Source organism: Natator depressus, chromosome 21 (assembly GCF_965152275.1).
Source record: "Natator depressus isolate rNatDep1 chromosome 21, rNatDep2.hap1, whole genome shotgun sequence".
In the NCBI taxonomy this organism is placed as follows: Eukaryota; Metazoa; Chordata; order Testudines; family Cheloniidae; genus Natator; species Natator depressus.
The window spans coordinates 6,044,136-6,065,721 of record NC_134254.1 but is presented as its reverse complement, the minus strand read 5'-3'; the positions used below and the strand labels follow the sequence as shown (position 1 = coordinate 6,065,721).

At 42.6% G+C, this 21,586-nt stretch overlaps 1 protein-coding gene across 3 annotated transcripts in view; it reads left to right on the top strand.

Moving 5' to 3' along the window:
* SRGAP2 (SLIT-ROBO Rho GTPase activating protein 2) overlaps window positions 1-21,586 on the top strand; it is a 211,219-nt gene that overhangs the window by 127,847 nt on the left and 61,786 nt on the right. For all 3 annotated transcript variants that reach the window (XM_074936354.1, XM_074936353.1, XM_074936355.1), the window contains 3 exons: window positions 6,259-6,321; window positions 17,503-17,718; window positions 18,565-18,693. In XM_074936354.1, the coding sequence (XP_074792455.1) occupies window positions 6,259-6,321; window positions 17,503-17,718; window positions 18,565-18,693 (408 nt within the window). The remainder of the gene's footprint in view (window positions 1-6,258; window positions 6,322-17,502; window positions 17,719-18,564; window positions 18,694-21,586) is intronic.

Below are 21,586 nucleotides of genomic sequence, written 5' to 3'. Positions count from 1 at the left end.
AAGTGTGCCGTTTCTTCCTTCAGAGCTCATTTGCAGGGCTAGAATTTTGTTTGCTCTTCTGTTTTCTTCTACCCTCTTCTCCTTCATCCTGAACTTGCATCCCCAGGATGTTCTGGCTCAGGTGGAGCTTGGGCTCTCAAGCCCCCCCACCCCCCGATCCTCTGTGTTTGAGAGCCAGAGCTGCAGCCTGATCTGGAAGATCCACATTGCTAATTTATCACACTAGCTTGAACCCTGCTAGTGCAAGTCTGTCTGCCTGACCCTCGCTCCTAGCTGTACTCCAGACATATCCTTGGTGGCTTCTACCTCTTCTTAATTAGTTGCTTCAACAATTCGTCCAATGAATGAGCAGTTTTCTTCAATAAATAAATAAACAATAAGAAAAGAATTGGGTGAAAGGAAGATGGCTGGGCCAGTTAAGGCAATTTAACCAGCACACTGGTGGTAAAGCTCTTTCAGTGTGAAAAGATGTGTTCAGGGCACTTAAAACAGAACCAGCCATTCGGTTTCATTAATAATCCTTAACATTAAGAAGAAGGCAGTCATAAAATCCTTACGAGCCTATAGCTGCAGAGATGGCAGCATCTCCAGCTTTCCTTGGCTCCTAGTGATTTGAAGGAATGTGGGGAATATTATTGCACAGTGCCTTGGGGACTGCAAATCATTGATCCTTCTTTCTTTTTTCCCTTTCACTTACAAGGCTAGCACTTAAAAAGTAGAATACTTGTCTTTTGTCATGGCTCTAGCTGAAAGTGTATTTTCTTAGCAGTCCATCTGGCCACCCAGGGATGGAGTTGGTGTGGTGAGACTGGAACACATGAAAATCCAAACCATCTGAACTCAGCTTTCAGAGAGCTCTGCTTGTTTTGGTTTAAGAATATTTTTATTAGGCTCACAAGTGAATAATGTAAATTATTTTCACGTAAGTACATTATATGCCAAGACACGGATTAGGTCACGGGTCATAGTGAGAACGTTTAAAAGTTTACATATGTCAAAATGAAGGAATGGAACAAAATAATAATAATAGTTAGATTTTAAGCAAGAGGAGAAGTTTGACACAGTAGATGGCCTCCTAAACCTGCTTCTTTTTCAGAAAAAGTCTCCCTCTAGGATTTTCATATGGTATTAATCACTATAGTATCTACAGCAAAAGACTGTGTCCAAGTACTTCGTCATTTTTTTAATACCTAAAACTTCCCTCACCTTGGCACATAATCTGTGTGTGATCTCAGTGACCAAGTATTTGCCCAATTTCAGAAACACTGTATGCTCCTTGCAGTGTTAAAATAGAAGATACAGCAGAATGATTTACAGTTAGACGACACGTTCTCCTCCCTCTTTCCCTGTAAATCAGTATCAGTCCTAGTAATTTGGGCTATATGTTTTGACCACGAAATCGAGGTCCAGGTAAGTGTATACTATTTTGGGGCGGGGGGGGGGGCGGGGAGAAGGGGAGCAATTAAAAATAAGGAAGTGTGGGTAAATTTAGGAGTTTTCACTATAAAAACGTTGAACTTGTGTGAGCTGCTTGACCTCTGTGGATATGATAAACTTTTTTGTTGAATCTTGTGGAGCATGTAGGGTCAGTCAGACCAGTAATGAAGTTCCACAGACCCACACCTGTTAAGCTTGAATCTAATAGCTCCCATGCAAGGAACATGAGAAGTCCACTCATGAAGCTATCAGACGTCTACATTCAAGGAGAGGAATAAGGGAATTAGTAAATCTAAGACGCCTGTTTCTGATCCCCAAGACTGTGAATGTAGCAACTGGGTAGGAGTCTCATTGAGTGGAGGACTGGGGAGAAGAGGTCCAGTTCATGTCGACACATTCAGAAGAAAGGAAGTGTGAGGTCAGTGCTCAGTGTGTTTTTGTTTATAACTCTTAACATTTTACTACCCTATTTTAAAGGTGGTGGGGTGGGAGAGAACTGTGTGTGTTCTCCCTAAGAAATGTTGAGTGACGCATTTCCAAACCTTCATAACTTAATGTTTTTAGCATTTTCATAGGAAAAAAGAAAAGGAGTACTTGTGGCACCTTAGAGACTAACAAATTTATTTGAGCATAAGCTTTTGTCCGATGAAGTGAGCTGTAGCTCACGAAAGCTTATGCTCAAATTGGTTAGTCTCTAAGGTGCCACAAGTCCTCCTTTTCTTTCTGTGACTACAGACTAACACGGCTGCTACTCTGAAACCTGTTATAGGAAAAAGACGCGCTGTATTTTAATGTCCTATAAAAGAGAGATTATAGCACTGTGTGTAGAAGCAGTTATAGATGAGGTCCCTGCTCAAGAGAGCTTACAGTCTAGTGATGGCTTTTAAAACGATTTCAAGTCCTCCTTGAAGCGTGGCCTTTGTGTAAAAATGCAAGTAAAGCCATGAGTGTCTTCCTCCCTATCCCCTAACTTAAATATGGCCAAATAGGTTGCTCCTTTAACTGGTGGTGGGAAATGTGAAAATTGCTCCGAGGCTTCCAACTTTTGTATGCCGAACTGCAGCTGAAATATAAACCCCCTAGAAAATTGGATTCTGTATTAAAAAGGCTGGTACAATTTTATCTGTAGAGACATGAATGGTGCTGCTTTAAAACCTAGTGAATGGGAAAAAAAATCTGGATGAAATTACCTCTTGCCACATGTTGAAATAGATTGAATCACCTGTTAATTAAAATAAAAGCAGAATCAATTATTAGTTGCATGTACTGTGGGCATGGCTGGCTTATGAATGAGAGTATGGTGGTAGTGGAGAGATACGGGCATTGTCCTTTTACTCCATTTACTCCTGCCTCCACAAAATACGATCTGGATGTGCTTCATTTTAAAACGCTTGGAAGCGAAAGGGTTCAGTGTGGCTTAGCTCCCCTCCTGTGTCTCTGAATGATCACAGCTTTTACATTACAGATGGAAGAATTAAAGTGTTAAGGATTAGGCTCGGAGTGCTAAAACTGCATTTCAGAGATTGCTGCTGCTTTTAATACTGATATGTTAGAGGAGCACAGCTCTGCAAGAAGACTGGTCCCCAGGAGACCACCGCAGCAGCCTGAAAGGATGCGTGGCCTAACGGGACAACAACTACTGATGATCCTTTGCAGGTTAAAATCCTGCTGGGAAAGTCTTTTTGATTTGGCTGGGTTATAAGTACCAGGGCTACTGTTAAGCTCCAAATCTAGACCATTTCAGGCAACAAATAGAAGGATAATGTCAAAAATTAAAATAAAAAGACTTTGCCCACAGGAAATTTATTTTCTTGCCTTCAGTGTCCTGAGCTGTTTAGAATGATGACTCATTCTTTTCCATGAAGTTTAAAGAAAAGAGATGTTTTGTCTGATAACGTACAAAGGCAGCTCTGTTTGTTCTTTGCCTTTACTCCGCCCCCTTCTTTGGAATGCAGTTCATAGGATTGCCAGGAATTAATTGCTTTATCAGAGGGGTGTTACTAGGTTTCATCTGGCAAATTGTCCTCTGGTTAGGTTTTCATTGGAGGAAATTTCCCCCTTGGAATCCACAGCTTCCTTATAATGTGGTCTGTGGGGACTAATGACAGTTGACTACATGGTTCTTTTGTTTTGTTTTTGTTTTTTTTAAAGAACCGCATGTAAGGGCACTCTGGATCAGAAAGTCACAGTTCCAGTACCTTTTTGGAAAGCACGATGGTCTCGGATGCCTGTTACGATTAACTGCCTCTGTGTCAGCGTCACTTGGAGTTTCCGAAGGCCCCTTGTATTTTAAACAGCATAAAATTTCACATTGGTTATCAAACAGTCCTGTACTCCACAGGGAGCTGGACTTAAAGCAGTAAGTCAAAATCGCTTCAGCAGCCTGTTCAAATAAACAGGGATAATGGATGAGATATTTCTTCTCCGAGTCGTCAGCAGCAAGAAAGGAAACATCTGTCTGGGCTGAATTGTAGTTGTACTGGCTTCATTCTTTCAAGTGCCGTGGGCTGAGTTATGTCAAGTGTACGCTTGTGCAAATATTCCAGCCAGTTGTATAACAGAGCTTTCTGTTGCTCTCGCACGCTCTTGCTGTAGAAAAAGTTGCTCAGGCTGTTGGAGAGCCAGTGAGTGGAGGGAAGAGGAAGATATACTTTTCAGTGGATGCATGAGGCAAGGATGGTGTATGGGTGGGGGGGGGGGTACATGCATAAACACACGGAGAATCCAGAAAATTTTAAGCAGTCTGACTATACACTTGTCGAATGTGCTTTTTGGTGTATCTAAAGGCCTCAGTTTCTCATTCAAGCTTTTCGGGTGCAGCGGGAATAAATTGCCACTTCTTGACCACCTGTTTTAGACTCCGATCCTGTTTGTATTGAAGTTGAGGGGAAAGTTTCCTTTGAACTGAAAGGGAGCAGACGCAGTCTGTTAGCATGTGCACCAATGTCTAGTGCAAGAAGACTGAATGTGCCCACGTATCCTCTTTTAGTGACGTGAATATATGTAGGTGGTTCATTTGAAAGCGTATAATACAGAGACGAGGCTCCAGCCTGCTGAGTGCAAGGTTTTGAAGTGTACAGGTCTGCCCACACGAATGTGCAAAATTACTATCGTATGTAGGCACCGTTTGAAAACTGGACATTTGCCACTCTGTAATGATCGCAATAGCACAGGCTATTTTTGGTAGCCACGTAGTTGCAACACTATCTTTAAAAACCCAGGTAGCCAAACACTAAGCATTTGGTCGCTGCCTTGGCTGTAGCAATGGGTGAAGAGTAAGCTTCGATCTCTTACCTAGGTGAGTTGTGAACGTTGACAGTTGGAAGGCAGGGGGATGAAATGCCCTTTTAAATGAAGCTGAGATGCTCATGCTCTTTGTTCGTTCCTGTATGCCAGTGTTTAGCTACAGCCGAGAGTTTGACAGTGCAGCACTTCTATATGGCAGCTTCATCCAATCACAAGCCAGGAATACCTGCCTGATGTCACCTGCCAAGGAATCAAAATACCCACCTTTTTTTTTTTTTTTTTTAAGTGTTCCCTTGGCTGCTGGCTAGTTGGAACCTTGACAACTAATCAGGCCTCGTTGCAGCTCCCATGTATTTTTCGTGGGTTGTATTGCCTGGGCTACAACGGAGCACCTCACTCGTACCAACTGCCCCTTGCTAGGGAGTGATGTGTGCTGATACAGTTAAAATTGTATTGTAGTACTTGCGGCTTAAAAATAGCCGATGGTGTTGTCTGCCAGAGTAAATCCCATGTCTGGCTTTATAATTGGAGGTGGGAATTGGGGGAGTTGACTGCAGAGTTCATAAATAGAGTGGGTGGGGTTTCCTTTTTTATATCTTGGCATTACCACTGCATTCAAAAATAAAGGTCTAAGTAAGTGGGTTTTGTACATGCTTCCTCATGCAGTGGCTGCAAGCTGTGGCCGGTCAAAACATAACCACTTTCCTGGGTTTGGTTTTATTCACAAAAGGCATGTAGACAGACAGACCTCCCTCCCTCCCCAACTGGGGTTCATCTCCAAGAATGCTCATCCCCCACCCAAGATCCTCCCTTTCCAGAGAGCCATTTCCACCTTGTGTCCAGGTGCAGGTACCCATTGTCTCAAAGAGTCAGCCAGTGAGTTAAAAGGAGGTTTGGCACCTTGATGTGTCTCACCGACCTGTAATACTCGTCAAATCCCTTCTGAGCTCCCCCATTTGGTATATAATTAACATTCTCGGTATTGGCACCAACTACTGATGCTGCACTCTGTGACCTGTGGAACTTTAAGGATAGCAAGGAGGAGAATAGGGCACTGAAGTAAGTGTGTGTGAGAGAGCAAGGGCTACCACACAGGACTGTGAATTTCAGATACAGCTATAGGCTGTTGCTTTCCCAGCGTATAGAGCTGGGTTTTGTTAAGAAGTTAACACACTTGGTCTTTAACTGGACAAGTCTTTATGGAGACTTAGGGGGTACATGCCCGACTGTTGACTCCTCTGGCAGTCACCGAAGTGCTCATTGACACCACACAGCATAAGCGTTCCCAGCCTGGCATTATTTGTCTCTCCGAGTGGGGCTTCTCTTTGTGGTAGCTGAGAGAGCCATTGAAAAATGAGCATTCAACTAAAACATCCCTTCTTTCTGTTTCATGTTGTTTCCCTGACTGTATGCATAACATTTCATGGTATTAAAGTTGTTTGTGTAATTTGACTGTAACTGTGTCTGAGCTGAGTGGTTAAATGGTGCCTAACTGGGTCTAGATTATTAACTGCGTGTGGCATGTTCATGTCCTCCAACTGTCCCTAATGGCTCTCCGGTTCTCTTTTGTTGTAGAGTAAAGAAGTCGGATTGCAGCTCCAGGAAGACTTGATGAAGGTCCTGAATGAGCTATACACGGTAAATCAGACTTCCTTCATAAGTTCTTTTCATGCATAAGGAAAGAAGTGTTTGGCTTCTGCCTGCCTGCCTTCTTGCTGTTACAGCTGTTGTAAAGGAGACTAACCCCTAGGGCTGACGCATGTTTACGATCTAAGTGATTTGAAGCCTCGTGTGTTCACCAGTCTATACTGTAACATTAATTTTATTTTCACTCCATCTTTATCCTCAGGCTGTATCTCTGTCTGATCTGTTGTTGCCAAAGAATGTTGCACAGGAATTATGGAAAGTATCAAGTTTTGAGATACATTTTTGGTTGAGTACATGTTTCAGTACTGTGGTTGCAAGCTTTTAATTTCTACAGCAAACCCAACACAACTGGCCCCATTCTCTCCAAACTGGGATGTAGTGCCTAATGTGACAGATCAGACTTCACCGTGCAACTCTACCTTTCCCCCTACTTGAGGATTTATTGTAGATGTTCATATTTGGTTGGTTTTCTGGATCCTGATTTCAGCAAGGTTTGTCAGCCGTGGGTTGGGGAGGAAGGGGATTTGAATTCCTGAATATGCCTAATATTACTATTAGACTCAGCATTTGGTTTCAGACAAAGCTCTGTACAGGACCCCCTCTCCGGGGATGAAACTCTGAGACAGCTGAGTTGTAGCCTTTTTTCCTGAGGGCGAAACAGTCTGTTGAAAATATGTTTTGCTTCTGTTTGAGATACCTGGAATGAGGTGTCTCTATGCACTTATTTTTAACAAAACCTCTCCCACAAATTTTTCTCATATATTTTTATTGTATCATTATAAAAAAGTATCTCAAATATGCAGGTAATCTCTAAATGCAACTGTAGGTTATCTAACTTCTCTAGTACAAAGCATAGTAACCTTGACAGTAAGCGAAGTCTGACTTCCTTCGTCCCAGAAAACTAGATAATTCTCAGTACCCTAAGATGTGTTTTACCCTATTAATTTTAAAGAACACACATTTTGTGTGCTACAATTAGCTAGCCCAGGAGAATAGGGATCCTAATTTTGGGTGTACCATATATTTATATAGCACTCATCCTATTCTCTGGCTGCTGCATAAAAAATTAAAAGCAGGATAACTCATAATTCAAAAGGCCATAAACAGGCATCCCCTTCCTCACCATAGCATTGTCTCACAGCTGCTTAACATACTGTTCTTCTGTAATTATTTATTATAAAATATGCTTCTCGTCCCAGCATACTCCAGTGATGTCCCCAAATCTGCACTTTGGTGGACAAAGGCTGGAGGAGAAGCTATGCGATGACGTGGACACTGTACCACTAACCCATTCCTCTTGACCAGGAAATAGTTGTCCACTTCACAACATGCAGCCTTTGGGCTGTTTCTCAGCATTCGTTTAGGCGAGGACTGTGACTGGCGCAGCAGGGAGGCTGAGGTTTTCAAATGAGATGTTTTGGCAGAGCCATGTGGGTAAGCTGCTTCTGTTGCCAACCAACACTATATTCAGCTTTCAGCGAGTGTTGCCTGTATTTTTTTAGCATTCATGATGATGTGGAACCAGTCTGCAAAATCTGGTTCTGTGTCCACCTCTGTTCCCTTTCTCCACCTCCGACACACAAACTTCTGCCAACCTATAGTACTGTAAATTAGGGCAGCCCTTTCCTTAGCCTTGGGATAACAATTGAGCCCTGCCAAAAGGTTGTGGTACATCAGTTAGGGTACATATACAGTAGAACCTCAGAGTTACGAACGGATGGGTCAACCACACACCTCATTTGGAACCGGAAGTATGCAATCAGGCAGGAGCAGAGACGAGAAGCGGGCTGGGGGAAGCGAATACAGTGCTGTACTGTTAAATATAAACTGCTAAAACAATAATGGGGGAAAGTTTTTGACAAAAAGATTTGACAAGGTAAGGAAACTGTTTCTGTGCTTGTTTCATTGAAATTAGGATGGTTAAAACCAGCATTTTTCTTCCGCATAGTAAAGTTTCAAAGCTGTATTAAGTCAATGTTCAGTTGTGAACTTCTCAAAGAACAACCATAACGTTTTGTTCAGAGTTTCGAGCAACTTCCATTCCCGAGGTGTTCGTAACTCTGAGGTTCTTCTGTACGCTTGGGGGGAAGCCACAGCAGTGACTCTCAGAGCTCAGGGCTATGGACTCAGGCTTGTGCTATGGTGCTAAAAATAGCAATGCAGACATTCCCACTCAGGCTGGAGTTTGGCTCTGAAAGCCGGGTGGGGGTGGGTTTCAGAGCACCAGCCCAAGTGGAAACACCTACACGGCACTATTTAGCACTGTAGCACGAGCCCTAGTCTGACCGGGCCTCTGAGACTCACTGCTGTGGCTCTTTTTTGAACGTATGTTACCACAGAAGGTCAAGTGTATTGCTCATCTTGTCCTAGGAGTAGAAATCGGAGTGTTTCCTGTTGTCACAGGTCCAAGTATTGAATTCTTTTTCAAGTAAAGAGTAGTTGAGGAGAAAACTGTAGGTTGGGGATGGTTTAAAAATACTGGATAAAAGTACTACTCATAGAATATCCAGCAGTGCAGGTCAGATGGTGGCTGATGGGTAACTGCTGTTCTGGCGAAGTATTTCAGTGCTGACCGTGATCTTGCCATGAAAACCTGACCGTGGGTATTGTTCCCTTCTTGGTAGCTACAGTTGTTTGTAATTGGGATTTGGTGTGATAGAATTCAAAAAGTCAGGGCAAGGAGATAAGATTTGTGGATTTAAACACAGAAATGTCCTTTGAGCGAAGCAGTTAAATAATTTGTTCTGGGACATGAAACTCAGATGACTCAATTTGTTGGAATCCAAAACTGGATAGTGGTCAAAGTTGATAATACTGTGCAATGTCTACTCACAGCCAGACTCCTCCAAGAGTCCAGGGGAAAACCGAAGCAATCCCAAGAAGTGGAGCATTCTCAGAAACTCCAAATGTGTCTTCCTTTTTTATGAATACTAACTTTTGAAATTGGAATGCCCTTGGGAGAATCCATTTAAAGTCCGCATGGGACAGCCCTTCTCTTAGGCCTTGCTTGGTTGGAAGCATCCCAGTACAGTCAAGTACTGGCTGCTGTTAGGCAGGGGTGGTGTCACACAGTTCACAACTCAAAGCTGTGGCCAACCTGGGGATTAGCTCCCAACCAATCTGACGCCCCCTCCTTGGGTTTCTTGGCCCAGGGTCTCGTACTGTATCTCTCTGGAGTCAGGTTACTCCCTCTTCATCATTCAGGGTGTTCCATCCGGCCAGGTCACTGTAGTCCTCCCCTTCTGGGGGAATCAGAGTCCCACTGGACACTCCAGCAGTCTTCTGATCCACTACCCAGTTTGTGCCACTTGCCCAGCTGCTAGTAGGGGAACATGGGTCCTTCCATTACTCAGCCCAGGGATCCTATGCCCAGCAACCATCATCTGCTCAAGCTCCAGTTCTTATTGCTGTTTCCCCGGGTTCTTTCCTGGCTCTCTTCCTTACTTTCAGGCCCTCCTCTGTATTACTCTTGGAGCTTCCTGTGCTCCTTGTAGCTCTTTCATCCCCTGTCGCGTTCTTGCCAGAGTCTGCATTCCAAGGCAGGATCTCAGGGCTTACTCCTGCCCTAAACTCCTCCTGACCTATTGCCAACTCCCCTCCTCTCTAGGGAGTGACAGTAGAGTTCTTCCCTTCAGCCTTCTCTTACCACCAACTTCCTTCCTTTATGCCGAGCCCAGCTCCTCCTGAAGCTGGGTTTCATCAGGTGCTGGGCCGTATCAGCCCTGACTCTCCCACGTGCAGCCTGTCACAGGGGTAATTGTCCCTTTTTACCTCGGCAGGCTTTTTATGGGATGGACACCCCATCGTAGGGGGGTAAGTATTAAATGAGGCTCCCTGGCAACTTTGGAAAGTCTTATCACAGATTTTCATCCCAATACCAGAATCTTTGCTTTTCTCTCACAGTGCAGACATTTTCTTCCTAACACCTTGACATTTCCCATCGAGAGCCCCGTTCTGCCTCGATAGTTTCCCATTTTTCATTTTGTTATTGTTTTAAACTCTCTTTATTTAGGAAGTTATAACAGGTTTACAAATTCTAGCCATGTAAATATCAGAGACAATACAATTATTATCACAACAGTGAGCTTTTGTTTAAAGAAACATTATACAGCAATGACAGGTTTCAGTGTAGCAGCCGTGTTCGTCTGTATCCGCAAAAAGAAAAGGAGGACTTGTGGCACCTTAGAGACTAACCAATTTATTTGAGCATAAGCTTTCATGAGCTGCCGCTCACTTCATCGGATGCATTCATTGATTATACAGCAATGTAATTACTGGATCTCTCTAACAGGGTATAACCATGTTACAGAGTAGCATCTTCACACTACCCAGGCCGTGTCATTTCTAGTGGTTTTATTAAAATTCGTGAATTCTCTGATTACACATTTAACAGATCAGCCATGTCTGTCAAATGTTGATAGTCCAGAAAAAGAATGGACGGGTGTTCTGGGTTTTTGCCGGTAAAGGTAATTGAAGTATTAAATAGAGGATAACCGACTACATAAGTACCTATTTGTCCTTTGTCTCGTTCGCTGGGTATGTAAGTGGTGAATCACTTTTTCCGTAACAACCACCTCACCTTTTTTAACCATTTCTCTGGGGTTAAACAGAGATTATCAGTATCTGAGCAGCTACTAGCAGATGAGATTAACCTTTTTTTTTTTTTTTTCCCTTGTCTGACCATTTCCTCTCGGAAGCCCTAGGAGGTTTTACCTAAGGATCATTTGGTAACAAATATCCAATAATGTGTGATATTCGGTTAAAATTACATCCCAGTACTCTTCAATGACTGGACTTCTCCACCCCATATACATAAAATCTTCTCATTAACCACAATTTCTCCAGCATTTCTCCCCCATTCCATCTTTATATAATTTTCAGCCTGATGGGTTTGAGGTACTATTGAAACAGTATCTTAAAGAAAATTGTTTTCATTGTGCTACAGATTGAGGTTGCTGGTCCTCTTTCTCTCCTCTCCATCCTTCCCCCCCCCCCCCCCCCCCAAATCAAACTCCATTTTTGTGGGTTAACTTGTCCATCCAGGTCCTTTTTTCCAGCAGTTTCGCCATTTCTCGATGATGATTCAGTGCTGCATTGAGGTCATTCTGATTGCTGGTCCCAGTTCCCAAAGCTTCTGCCTTAATTGGTGCCTGCTACCAGGTGCAGAGGCATTTCAAAAGGAGGGAAAATGAGGGATAACACAACATTTAAAAGAACGCAAAATACCCTCTTAAATACTTCAGGGCATCTTGTGCGTGTGTCAGACAGGCACAGTGATTGTATGTGGCTGACTTGAAGAAAAATAACCTTGCTGTAGAAAAAAGCTGTGTAATTTCAGTGGAACGGGCCACCAGGTACATGTGGTCCTCCTGTGTTCCAGAAAAATAAGTGACACCAGGAAGACAGCCACCATCTGTCCTTTCCGTTCTGCAGTGTATCCAGCACAAACTCAAAGGAAGAGGCATTGCCTGGGGAAGGAGGAGAAATATGTTCATAAAGCTCACATGCTGTTCTGGGGCTTTCCTTCTCATGCAGCTGAATGAAATACGTTGGCTGTTGATTAAATCTGTCCTTTCATCATGTGTTGGTGAATTGCTTCTATTTTAGAAACATGCCTTGCAAACATTTTTTCTGTGGGGTTGTTGCACGGAACACCTTGGTTTTTTGCCTAATGATCTGGGTTACGGATAACGTTGTGGTATAAATTCTTTCCCTTACCCCTCTTCTCCTGAAAAGACCCTTCAGGAATGTGTTTGAAAGTCAGGACACATTGACCCTCGGGTGGAGCTTGGGTATTAACCACTAACATTACAGTAGGGAGGGGTGTTTCTCTGAAATTACATATACCAGCAAAACCCCAAAGGAGGGAGTTCAGCATTGGAGTGTTAAAGCCAAATATTTGGGCTAACCTTTGAGAAAGCAGTAGAGTTCAGGAAGGGAAGAAAAAAGAGAATTCAGCACATGCCAGAGCTCTTGGTGCTGGAACAGTTAGAATGGCATTTTTAGTACTGTACCACAGAAGCACAGCTGCTGATGCATGGCAATTTTGATATTCTACTGGCCTGATAACTCAGTGGTTTCGCTCTGCGTTGCCATGCAGTAGAGTGAGTGTTGTTTTTGGTTTATCTCACCCCTGCTCTCGGTTGGGAGCAGTTAGTATCACTGAATCAGCAAGTTTATCCCTGGGGAAGACATTTTATATTGCTTAAAGGCAACTCCAAGCCATGACGGTTGAGTAGCAGTGTGGTAGAATTCGTAGGCATTCCGTGCAGATTTTTCTAACCGTGGTTGCATGACACAGTCTTAAATGGTGTTAGATGTCCAGCATTGCTTTGTGCAGCAGGGATATTTGCAGGCTTTTCTTGTTGATGGCAGCGGAGTTACGCTAAGAATAAACGTGGCTCTATAAATTATGAAATCAGGTCACGTCGTCTGGTTGGCCTGCCATAGGAATGGCCTCTCATTTGCTGGCTCAATCTAGGCTTCATTTGTGTTTTTCTCTCTCCTATATTATGTATGGGTAAAGGCTCCTACAGCAGAAGAGGTACCTGTCTCCAGACGCTTGTCTCCAAGTATTTGGATTAACTTAAATTGCACTAAGCGTACACGGCACTTCAGATGATAAGATGATGACCCAGAGAAACTTACGTACCAGTATATGCATGTTCAGGAAGCCAGTTTCTCACAAGTCCATTGAGCCAGGTATTGAAGGAAGTTATCTTAAAGCACTCACCATTGGAAAAATCCTTTGTCAGTTTTCCCTAAGCACCCCAATGATAAACATTTTATTAGCGCATGAATAACCTTTGCAGCCCTGGCAGAGACTGGAAATTCATTCATTCTTTTTAAAATTTCAGATCATCCCTTTTGCTAAAGCTTCTTTTCAAATTACAAAGAGCAATCCCCACCCCAACCATATTATAAAGTAGCTCTCTTTCTAAGTGGATCAAACTTAATCACCAGCCATTCAAGTTTCTTGTTGTTTCTGCCACAAAATAACATGCCACTAGCAAAATGAGTGAACGAGAAGGTTAACTTCTTAGCTCCAGATGCACATCTGCTACTGCTCTATTGATTCCAGTGAGGTTGTGCCCATTTGTACTAGGGCTGAATTTGGTTTAGGATGTTGACTGATGGGGCAAGAGAGAGCAGTTGTAGTTTGGACTTCCAGAAAAGCCTTTGCATATGAACTACTCTTGATACTGTCTGCCTACCGGACAGCAATCACGGCCAATTTCAATAAATCAGAACAAACTCACTGCCCCGTTTCCTTTAGGTTTCATCTATTCATGGAAATTAGAGATGGCAAATACTCAGGGTGTGGGAGGGGGGGAAGTGAGAGAGAGAGAACAGGATTCTATAGATCGTTCGTTCAAAATGGTGTATTATTCAGTTCTACTGCAATTGCCTTTTCTCTAGTGTAACTGCCCTTATTTAGTAACTTTTATGAGAATCAGTGGACTAACCTTGAAAAAACAGCTTGTCTAAACTGGCTGTAAGGAAGTTTCTGATCAGCTGCCCAGTTTGCAGAAGTGATGAGCAACAGTCTCGAAACTAGATGAATCATTCACTGGGATTCACAGATTTCATGCAGTCATGTGCAAATGAATTCTTTGAGTCCATTGACATAAGCAGCACTTGTGGGTGCTCAATTAATCAGGCCTGAAATGTTTTATATAAACTTAAAACATCTAATGAGACCAGTTGATTCTCTCTCAGAGCAAATGAGGAGAGTTTTATGTTCAGTCTAGTTTTAAGTTCAGCCATATCACTGTTTATCCCATTAATTTTGTGGCCAAATGTCACAGTTCAGGTGCAGCACTGACAAATATGGGGCTTAAGTTGTTATATGAAATCAGTGCCTCACCTTAATATTTGAGTCTGTAGTTTATGGTTGTATCCTGTGAGATTAGTGGTCTTGCCTATTACAGATGAAATATTAAGTAACTTCAGGGTTAGCAGATTGTCACCAGCAATATTGTGCTCGGAGATCCTGCTGATCTGCAGCAATCATAGCTCTGAAAATTCACGTCCTTTCAGTCTGCCTGATACATGCCATCCCCGTCTGGTTACCTGCAGATTAGCAGCCACACGAGTTGGGAAAGTGGATGATGTAGCAATTGCATCCTCAGTCTAAGGTCTTGTACACCAGCCTTAGGAATTTACTATCCGAGACAATTGATGCCCATTTACTTGATTCTGCTTTTTAATTTCCTGGTGCAGATTTTGCTAAACTAAATATTTTACCAGTCTTTTGACTTCCCACTTCTTAAAAGTTTCTGAATCTTTCACACGTTTTGTAAATATATTGTTACCTTTAAGACTATTCAGTAAGACGACTGATGCTTAATTTAAGAATTCTTCATTTTCAATACCATGAAGCAATTCACAATGCAAACATGAAGTGGAAAAAACCCTGTGAATCTCTGGCATATGCTTTCGGGAATCTATTTTATTTAAATTGTTCCCTAGAATTTTATGTCCTGGTCCTGCTGTAATATTAATCTGTTCTTTGGCTGTGGTGTTGACCCTAGTTGGCTATAGTGCGTCAGCACTGACCCCATCGCCAAACATGGAGCAGGCACTGAGGCATTGTCAGCAGGATTTCATTAAAATTGGGTTTTTATTAATTTTTCTTGCTCCTTGCCAGCTCCCTTTCCAGTGATAGAGGAAAATAGACTTCTGTGCAGTTTACAGCTGCTATAAATGCCTGCTTTCTAGTCTAGGCATATGTTGTAGTTGAAAGTCTGTCTGTAAATTATTCAGAAGGTCTTTCTTAATACTGACACTGTTCACATGCTCCTTCATGTTTAAGTTTAACTTCTCTCGGTAACTGAGAACCTTCGCTGATCTTTGAGTGAGGATAGAGCCTACATCTCATTTAAAGTGAAATTGTTAAAGTTCAGACTAAGGTGAAATGGGCATAATGGCTTTGCATCTTAAAACCAAATGGCTTCCAAAGGGAATTGGGCTGAAGTCAGGACTGCAATATTGGGCCCTGTACTCGGATAACCTTTACTGGCCACTTATCAGCCTATTATTATCAGTGCCTATTTTCACCCTAATTGATGATGGATAAATCAGTTCAGATGTCATGTCCTTTTTCTTCTCCTGGTTTACACAAAACTAGATCTAGGTGTTCTCTGAAACTAAAATATGTTGTGGTCTCCTCCCCCATCTTCTTAGTTCCCATATTCATTGTGCACTTCTAGGTTCCAACTCTCTCAAAAGACACTCTCCTTAGGAGACTTGCAAAAGCTAAGGTGGTGGATCCAAGAGGTTTCAGATATGTATCTGAACTGACTGAGGTTTGCCCATCAGGACTTTGCATGCACAGACCTTGTATCTCACTTGGAAACCTTTTGAGGGATGAAGGTCCCATTGATGCATAATCCTAATTTTAACTACAAGAGGACCACAAAGACTAAGGTGCTCTAAAAGCCTATAGCACCACGTTCTTCCTTTTTGTCATTGCTAAAGAACATCAGTACAAATTATTTTCCAAGACTAGAAGCCTCCGGGCCAATTGAGCTTCTGTATGAAATATGAATAAAGGTGCCTCCAATTACATTACAAAGATGCATATTCATATCCCACTATCCAAATGATAACATGCCAGTGTGGCACTGGCAAAGCATCAAATCAGAGGCTTGTGTCTCTCTCCTCTGCATCTTCAGATGTATTTGGAATAATGTATAAAACCTGGAATTTGAGTTTGAGTAGCTAGAGTTTAGAATGACCTTTTTGTCACTAATATTTTATACAAATGTTTCTCTTTACACTACTCTCCTTAAAATGCAGCTGTTCACTTAAAGCACTTTCCCCTCTGAACCTGACAGTGCATCTCTCCCTAGCGCCCATTGCGGTCTCGCACCATCCTTTCCTACTGGATCCCTCAAAAAGGACCTCAGCAAGCAGTGTTGTGCTGTTTGTCACTCAGCAGAGAGTACAAAGGGACTGATGGTGGGCCTCAAACACTATGGGAGTGAACACTTCAAGGAAAATACATGTATATGATGATTATCCAATGTGGTACAGCCCTCCTCAGTTACGTTAAGGGAATCAGCTGGTCCTTATTAGTTCTTTGGTATTTAAAAAAAAAGAAAAACAACCTCAAGTTGTGATTAAATATGGATCTCCGGCTGATCCAGAGAAGTGACAGGCAACGGCCAGTGGGAGCAAGCCACTGATTTACACAGGGCTGCGTGAGATTTGTGAATCCCCAGTGACTGATTTCATTTACTTTTGAGGCTATAGCTCAAAACTTTTGAGAACCAAGCGGATGACCAAAACTTACCGTGCAACTAATTTAGGGAAATAGGTTGTGTGGTCGTCCCACCCCAGGTTAGTCCATTGGCTTCCACTAAAAGGATCTTAGTGAGACATTATGGAAAAAAGCAATCCAAATCAGAGCTGAATAATAACCCAGTTTGACTGCAGAAATACTCTGAGAACCCCAGTTTCATACATACACATGCTTTGTCCCTGTTCTGTGGTAGGATGTTTTTGTCACCATTGGAACTTGCCCAGTTTGGGTTTCCTTTCTACCAGAAACTATTACCCATCAACTCCTTGCTAACAAAATACCCTTTCTGAGATATAATGTGGTGGCTTGCATGAAATAATATTGTGATCTATAGAGCCATGATTGTTGGACAATGAAGCATAATTCTTTTAGCGATAATGGGTAGCTGTTTTGAAACCAGTTTCAGTAAGGAACTTTTACCTTTTACTTTTTGCCTTTTATTTTGAAGGGTACTTTGGCCATCTTGAAGTAATGTTTGTGATCTGTAGGATGACATCCGTTTGTTTTAAAGATAAAAGCACTGTTTGATTTCCCCGCCCACTCCCAGTGAATAAACTCTCTAAGCACCTAGGGCCTAGTCTATACTGGGGATTTGTCCCAGTTTCAGCAGTCAGTGGCCAGCCGCTGGAGTGCAGAAACCTGGAGTAGATAGCTAAAGGCAAAGGTTTGCACTGGTGCAGCTCTTTTTCCAGTTTCATTAGTGCAGGTATATTGGAGGCTGAAACGGAGGTAAAATTCCATGTTGAGAAGGCGTATGTAAAATCTGTGAGCATCTAGTGTGTTTGTCTTTGGGCACAACAAGCTCATCCTTCTCAGAGCATACCAAGCCATGCTGCTATGTGACTGCTCAATGATGTCTCTTGCAGGTGATGAAGACTTACCACATGTACAATGCTGACAGCATCAGCGCTCAGAGCAAGCTGAAAGAGGCAGAAAAACAGGAAGAGAAACAGATTGGGAAGTCGGTGAAGCAAGAGGACAAACAGACTCCACGCTCCCCTGACTCAACTTCCAACGTTAGGTTTGAAGAGAAACATGTCCGACGGAGCTCAGTCAAGAAAATTGAGAAAATGAAGGAGAAGGTAAATGAGCAGTGGCACTGAGGAAATAAATGGTGTCAGGAGGAGAGCTTTGTAGTTATTGACCAGAGTGACTGCTGAGAAGTTTCCTGTTAGTGATTACTTAAATTCAAAACACTGCGTTATAATGTAGGGTTAAGGATGCAGTGTTAGGAAATGCAAAGGTTAGCATTGTCATTAACTTGGCTGGATAGCACAGCAGCCATATTTTGTAATTATCTTCATTATGCATAGATGCTGCAGAGCCCAAGCCTCTTTACTTGGAGAGAGGTGAGGCTAGAAGGTAAGGAATATCTTCCTTAAAATTGCTATTGGGCAGATTATTGCTTTCTCTTCAATGTCAATGGGGTAGTAAGATGTGGGGCCAGATCATTAGCAGCTGATGTTGCAGCAGCTGAGGGTCTGGCCCATGGTATCTGGAGGCACACAAGCAAACACGGGCGATGTTAATCCTTCATTCTTTCCTTAAGCAGATCCACATACTCTAGCAATCAAATTAAGTAGCCCAGAGGACTTGCAGGTCTGGAGGTGGACTGAAATGACATCTTGTTTTTACGTCACCTTACAACCTTGTAAAACCATCTAAGACTTCACCCCCTCCACTCCCTCTCCGTTTGTGGGTTGTTTGCAGGTAAAGCCCTAAATTCAGGGTTGTCTGATTAACACTCTGTTTTGATCTAAATTAAGTCTTGGAGTCTTGTTAGATGAAATTAGCTCCCAAACGAAGAGAAGTGAGCAATGAGATGAGAGGTGTAATTGTTCTGAGGGCACAGTTTGTTCTGCCACCAAGAACTTTTTTTCTTTTCTTTTTTCTTTTCTTTTTTTAAATCAACTTTCATTTCTTTTCAGCGTCAAGCAAAATATACTGAAAATAAACTGAAGGCCATTAAGGCGAGAAATGAGTACCTGCTGGCTCTGGAAGCCACCAATGCGTCTGTGTTCAAGTATTACATCCACGACCTGTCTGATCTCATTGATGTAAGTGTGCTGCGACTTGGGTGCCTGTATTGAATGTCGTTCTCATTAACCCCACTGTATGCATCTCCTTCTTTAACCCCTTTTGTGCTAGCATCCTTTGTAGCCTCTCTGCAGTGATGGCCTGCAATGTTGTCTGCCTGAAGTGCAGAGCAGGCTCTGATCGCTGTACGTTGGGGAAATGTACCAGCTACAATAGTCAGTAGTGAAGTGGTTAGGGAGGCTTTTCTTCAAGAGTTGCTTGGCAAAGGGAGTGTTAAGAAGAAGGGAGGTTTGTACAGTAGGCACAGAGTATAGAAATCTTTATAAAGAGAGGGAATGCTTCATCTGTTTCAGATTTTATACATACTGTTTTAAGCAAATCCCCAAGATTATAATTGAAAGAGACAGGTTTTTCTAAAAAAGGAAAGTGTGTTTGCAAAACCATAAAACAATTGGCAGAAGGACTCAAAGGCAGACGTAGCTCCCAAAACTGCTTTTAACTCATTTCTTTGAAATTGTCTAACCTTCAAATTTATGGTGTTGCTTTATAGAACGTTCAGTGAGATAGGTAGAGAGCCATTCTCCTGTATCCAGGACCTCCCGCTGATTCAAATCCACCCAGGTCTACAGATTTGTGTTAGACCAGTTCCCAGTGGCAAGGTGTATGTATCACCAATAGTCCTGCGAATTCCCACCCCTAGCTCAATGATAGTCTCAGCAAAGGGGTGAAGAATGAAATTGTCTATGGAAAGAGAACTCTCCTGTTCCCTAGAAGAGTCCTGTCAAGCTTAGGGTTGGGGCAGATGATCATAAAGCAGCATGTATGGGTAGATACCCTGCAACTGCCTATGTGGTACACGTTCTGCTGCTCAATAGGAGACCTCAGTCTCCAGGAGTGGCAATTTAGCATGTTTCTCTTAGCGCTAAATTTGTTTTATTAAAGGTATAAACTGAATAAATAACAGCTACTTTTATCATCTCTACCTTAACAGTCACGCTTGCTGGAAACTCACAAAAGCCACTTTGGGAGTCTGAGATGATCCAGGGCTTGTCTTCCCGTATGGCACTACAGTGGTGCAGCTGCAGCAAAGATGGTCTTACACCGACGGGAGAGCTGCTCCCGTCGGTGTAATTAATCTTCCTCGTGGCGAGGCGGTAGCTGTCAGTGCTGTCTATACGGGGGAAGGTCAGGTTGATCTAACTACTTCGCTCAGGGATGTGGGTTTTTCACACTCCTGAGTGATGTAGTTATGTAGTGTAGACCTGGTCCCAATCTTTCAGAGCTAGTGTTGATTGACGTTTTCCTCTAGCATGGGAGTGCCCCCCCACCTCACAGGCATGAGCTGCATTGAATTAGTTCTGCTCATCAAGTCATTGATTGCTGTTGGTCCCACTTGGTTCCATTTCTCGATGGCAACCATAATATTTCCTTGTAATTGAGGTTAAAACCATCTGTGCTGAGCCCTGGGGGAAGTTGTTTGGAGGAAGCTAAGTGGGTGGGTGCAGGGGATGAGGTGGGGTTTGAACAAGAGAATTAATTTCTCATCTCTGATCACTCTCCACTGGTCATTATTCAGCCAGCTGTAAAGTCAGATGAGCCATGCTCACTGCTGCAAGGTTCAAGTATTTGAGATTCTTACTGCTCTTTCCTCTGCAGATCAAGACTCTCTATACAAAGACCTTTTAAAATGTTTTATTGGGAGGTGCAACTGTAACTATTAAAAGGAGGGCTGTCCTGCTGTGTGATGCATCATGGCAATGCTGTTGTATCTGTGGGACATCCAGCATTTCCGCTATAACCCCTGTCTTTTTAGGGGATTGTACCTGACACATTAAAAAAAAAAATGGACTTGGATTTTTATGACAGCTTCTTGGCTTTATAGAAAATTACTACTTTCTGGGTGTTTCTTCTACAGCCTAGATGTTCTAAAGGAGGTTAAGGGAGTTGGACACCCAGTTCCTATTGAAGTCCAATGGGATTTGAAGACTTAATTCTCTTAAATTCCTTTTGAAACTTCCAGTTCTAGTTCATAACAAATTCCTGTAAAGCACTCAGCCAACAAACTGCCAGTTCTTAATATGCTTCCAATGAGGTATGTGTCTTGAAAAATCACACAGAACCCACTTACATTTCCTTGATAAATCCTTAACTCTTCTGTAACCACCAAGGAGTTTCTAGCAGTTTAGCCGGCAGGATTTGTCTCACTAAAAGTGCTCTGGCTGCTCTGCTGGCACAGCTGTCTCCAGACTATACGCAGATGCCAGGAAGAACAAAGGTTTCGGCAGTGCTTAATTTTTTTACCATTCCTTGATAAACATAGTAGGTCACATGGCTACAGCTCAGGCCATGTTCATGCACAGTGACATAGTTAACCCTTTAGCCGCTTGATTAACTGTGTAAAGTGCATACTTAAGTGCGTATAGAGCATTTATCTGTAGATCCCCCCCAAATGCATTACAAGGACTGGGTAAGCACTATCAGCTCCATTTTTTCAGAGAGGGAAACAGTCACACAGGTGAAGGGACTTGATGGTTCATGCAGTGAATCAGTGACAAAGCTGGAAATAGAGCAAAGTACTCCCAGTCTAACAATGACTCTTTGTAAATTGCAACTGTTAATAAGACACTTTACCATTGGTAGGTTTAAGCCCTGTTGAGGTGTATGTAATTGAGGGTCTGATTTAAATACACACAGGATTTGAAAACCAACCCTGAAACACCTACAATATCCTCAATGGAAATAGTGGTGAGTTAAGAACAGTGTGTTGTCCCAGACATTGGTCAGTGATTCTGTTTCCCGACTCTGGTGACTGAGGCAGATCCTTATGTTAATGAAATTATTGCACTAATGGAGAAGTTGATCTTGAGAGAAGTCTGGTTTGAGCTGCCTTTGAGACCCTTCAGCAATCTGTAT